Source organism: Pygoscelis adeliae, unplaced genomic scaffold, assembly GCF_000699105.1.
Source record: "Pygoscelis adeliae isolate BGI_AS28 unplaced genomic scaffold, ASM69910v1 Scaffold66, whole genome shotgun sequence".
NCBI classification, from domain to species: Eukaryota; Metazoa; Chordata; class Aves; order Sphenisciformes; family Spheniscidae; genus Pygoscelis; species Pygoscelis adeliae.
This window is the reverse complement of record NW_008825167.1, coordinates 7,191,955-7,195,440: the sequence shown is the minus strand read 5'-3', so window position 1 is coordinate 7,195,440 and position 3,486 is coordinate 7,191,955. Positions and strand designations below refer to the sequence as shown.

The 3,486-nt window shown below is 39.0% G+C and overlaps 1 protein-coding gene across 1 annotated transcript in view; it reads right to left on the bottom strand.

Annotated features, from left to right (window-relative positions):
- SH3BP2 (SH3-domain binding protein 2) overlaps window positions 1-3,236 on the bottom strand; it is a 20,618-nt gene extending 17,382 nt beyond the window's left edge. The window contains exon 1 of the mRNA XM_009328805.1: window positions 3,034-3,236. Coding sequence (XP_009327080.1) covers window positions 3,034-3,143 — 110 coding nt within the window. The 5' untranslated portion in view covers window positions 3,144-3,236. The remainder of the gene's footprint in view (window positions 1-3,033) is intronic.
- Between the last annotated feature and the right edge of the window lie 250 nt (window positions 3,237-3,486).

The following is a 3,486-nucleotide window of genomic DNA, read 5'->3' as shown; positions in this document are numbered from 1 at the left end:
GGGGGGGAATCCAGTTCTACAGTGTGATGATTACAGGATTTAACTGAGGGGGAAGGACAGCAGAGTATCAGGTTCTGCTTCCTCTATTCATGATCATTTCTTACTTTTGACTACTCACTATAAAACAGTCCTGAGAATAGAGACCAAACCTCAGAACTTCCCCATCCCAGCTAAGTGAATAAAAGGAGATATGGCTGAACTCCACAGAACCAAGTACACGTTATATGAGCTAATATATCGTGCTTTTCAATAGATTTAGAGGCTGCTATGCCTATTTTCTGGATCTCATTGTGGCTTATAGCACTCTCCATCACATCTGTAGGCTCCTCAAGCACTTTCATTTGCAGACACATAATGAGGACTTTGGTATTCTGAATTGAAAAGTTTGAGTTACGCTTCTAAAATCCATTTAGAGTACTTTGAATCTAGTCCCAAACAGATTTTCTTTTCTTGACAGTACAAAACAATCCTGGAATGACGCTAGATGTTATTTTGCATCAAGCTGCTGGGAGAAAGCTGTCAATACAGTGTAACCATAGGATCTTTATTGTAGCGTAGGAGGAAGGAAAAATGGATGCTTTTAAGATTTGCCTGGTCTTAGCATCTACAATATGGTTGCCTTTAGCTCACTGAAATGGTTCCTTCCACTCTTGATATTCCTCTCACAATTTTTTTAATGAAGAACAGATCGATAGCAAGCACTGAAGTCAGCGTAGAGCCTGTTAGCTCTGTGATCATTAAGAACAAAGATATTTCCAAGTTGTTTCTTATGCAGTCACATTCTTGCACTACCAGCCAAAGACCCCACTAGACATTTTCACCCCAGGTGCATAGGCAGAGTCTCTTCCATGGAGCTGACAATGAAGTTAACAGATAGGGCCCACTAAGCGCAATCAGAGCCAAGCCATGCTCTCTTTCTGACACTGGCCCTCTGTTACAAACAGAAGATGACATTAATCATGCATTGTTTTGTGCAAGCTCCTAGTAATAGCTACACGCTTTATTCTTCTTCCCACTTACCAAGGGACTAGATGCATGTTTTTAAATTGTTTTCCATCAAGCCCCAAAACACATTATAAGTGGCTACTGAATCAACCTTCTCCCCCACTGAAACAGCACTGAACTGAACCCTCTGAATGAGAAGAGGATGGCAGCAGACAGTGAAAGGCCTTGCATCACTTTGTTTCTCAGATGATCCCTGTGATAATTCTATGCCTGTAAGGGAGATGATATGCCTTAGAGGGTTGTAGGAGAAATGGTGGAACAGCAGTTTATAGGGTTTGCTTCATCATTCAACAGTGCTTTTGGAAAGACATAACAGTGCAGTTAGCACTCTCGAGCATGATACAGAGCTTCTACAATTACTATTGTAATTACTTCATATATACAAACTGGTCTGCCAGACTAAAAACCAAACCAATTTGCAGTGTGTGGTTAATGTAGGAATAAAGTCAGTCCAAGTCTATCAACATGAGTATACTTTTCTCAAACACTATCACAATGAGCTGTTTTTCATTTTAAAGTACCATGAAAGTCACAACAGCATGAAAAAATGTGAAATTACACGCTTCATGGTGTAACCTAGATAATGCCAGTCTGATGCAGAAGTTTCTTCTGAATTATAACAATACTGTTACCAAGCTCAAACTCCAAATGGCGAGTAGACTTCTGTTATTGTGTAGTATGCAAATGTATACATCTGTGAAGTAATTTTAACCTATCCCTTCAGCCAGCGTATATAGAATAGCTAGATTGGAGGCTAGGGCATAACTTTACAGGCTAAAAGACCCTCCACAAGTAAAAATAAAATTCTGCCACATTAAAAATCTGGATTACATTATAGAAGAACACTTACCCCTTTTGGCCTTAAGAGCTATTGGCATTCAGCTCAATTAAAGCAAATACAAGCTGATTCAACTAAGGATTGCATCCTGGAAAAGCCACAAGTCCTCAGTTCTTGCTTAACTTCAGCAGAACATATGGCAGATGTGATCATCTCCACATCTTGCAGTATATAGGCGTAAAAACACATTACCCTCATCTCTGAAACTACAGCTGCCAAAAGTTGTATTAAAATTTCTCACTTGTTATAATAATATTTATAGTCTGTCCTGGAGCCCAGTTTGGTCATGCTGAAAACAAATAAAAAACCAGCCTCCAAAGTTGCAGTACAAAAATTAAACCTGATCTGAATTTGTAACAAGTATCTCTATGCCAATTATGTCTAAGAACTTTTTAAACTCTCTAATATCCCATAACTTCTAGTCTTTAAATTCTATTTTGAATGTAAAACCTAGCAAAGCAAGATGCTAGTTTCCTTCAGAATATGTAACTTACCGATAACATTACATATATAACATAACTTACAGAAACGAATGCATTCCTCACATAATGCAGAGGGAGACTGAAGTTTTTGTCTCTACAAAAGGCTTAACCAAAAATGAGGCGGCATTACATACAGCAAAACTGTAAAATAAAAGCTTCCCCAATGTGCTCTCAGCAATTCTGAACAAAAACTAGTTCTCCAATTCAACCATCTAAACATTTACCATCTGTCCTTAAACTGCTTTCTGCAATATTTTTGGGTCTCTTTTCCATTTATTAAACATTCTCCAGTATTTCTGAAATACTCTTCCATACCTCTCCTACTTTTTTGGTTACACATTCCATTTCTTAATACTTCTAACAGCCCTTTCATAACAGTCTTTCAAAAGTATTAACTTTACAGTGTTTGTACTGTGCTATTAAATAAATCTTACAGGACAAAGGGAACAGAGAACTAAGCCCAACTGAGATACGCTGTTGTAAGTAAGTTTACTCAGTTTAACTTGCTTCAACTTGCCTTTCTTTTCTGGCAAACATTTTCAGCCAACACTCGCCTCATCTCTTCCTCCTTCAATTCTTTACCCTTGAATTTTCTGCATGAGTTAAAAGTATTTTACCACAGATACAATACTCTACTCTTAGTTTTAGTCTGCTCTCTACCTAAAAGAGAAAAGATGACAGAAATACAAGCCACAAATATGCACTAACCTGGTGACCGTGCCTGATCGACACATAGTTCTTCTGCTGACAGTTTCACCGAATGATTGTTTCCTTTGTGATGACAAAGCCATTAATAACTTACGACCCCTCTCAGGCATGACAGGAACATCTCTGCACTTCTCCCCGTTTTGTGTATTATAAGGTTGAAAATGACTGTGATAGCTGCTGTACGCTCAATACACAAAAGGAAAAGAAACCCTGCCCCAACTGCTTGTGCATCTGCACTGCACTGCGGCCAAAAGGGACGCCTAGGCAATGACTTGTTTCCTTTGTTACTTCCTGTTTCCCCCAGTGTTAGTGGGCAGCACTATCTTTGTCAGATTTCCCAACTTCCCAGAGAGGTTATAAATCAAACCCTGCGTACCTCAAACCTCTGTCAGATGGTGAGCCAGAAAGCAGATAGGATTTTCCAGTGCTCACTTGCTTCCTACTCACCTTTCA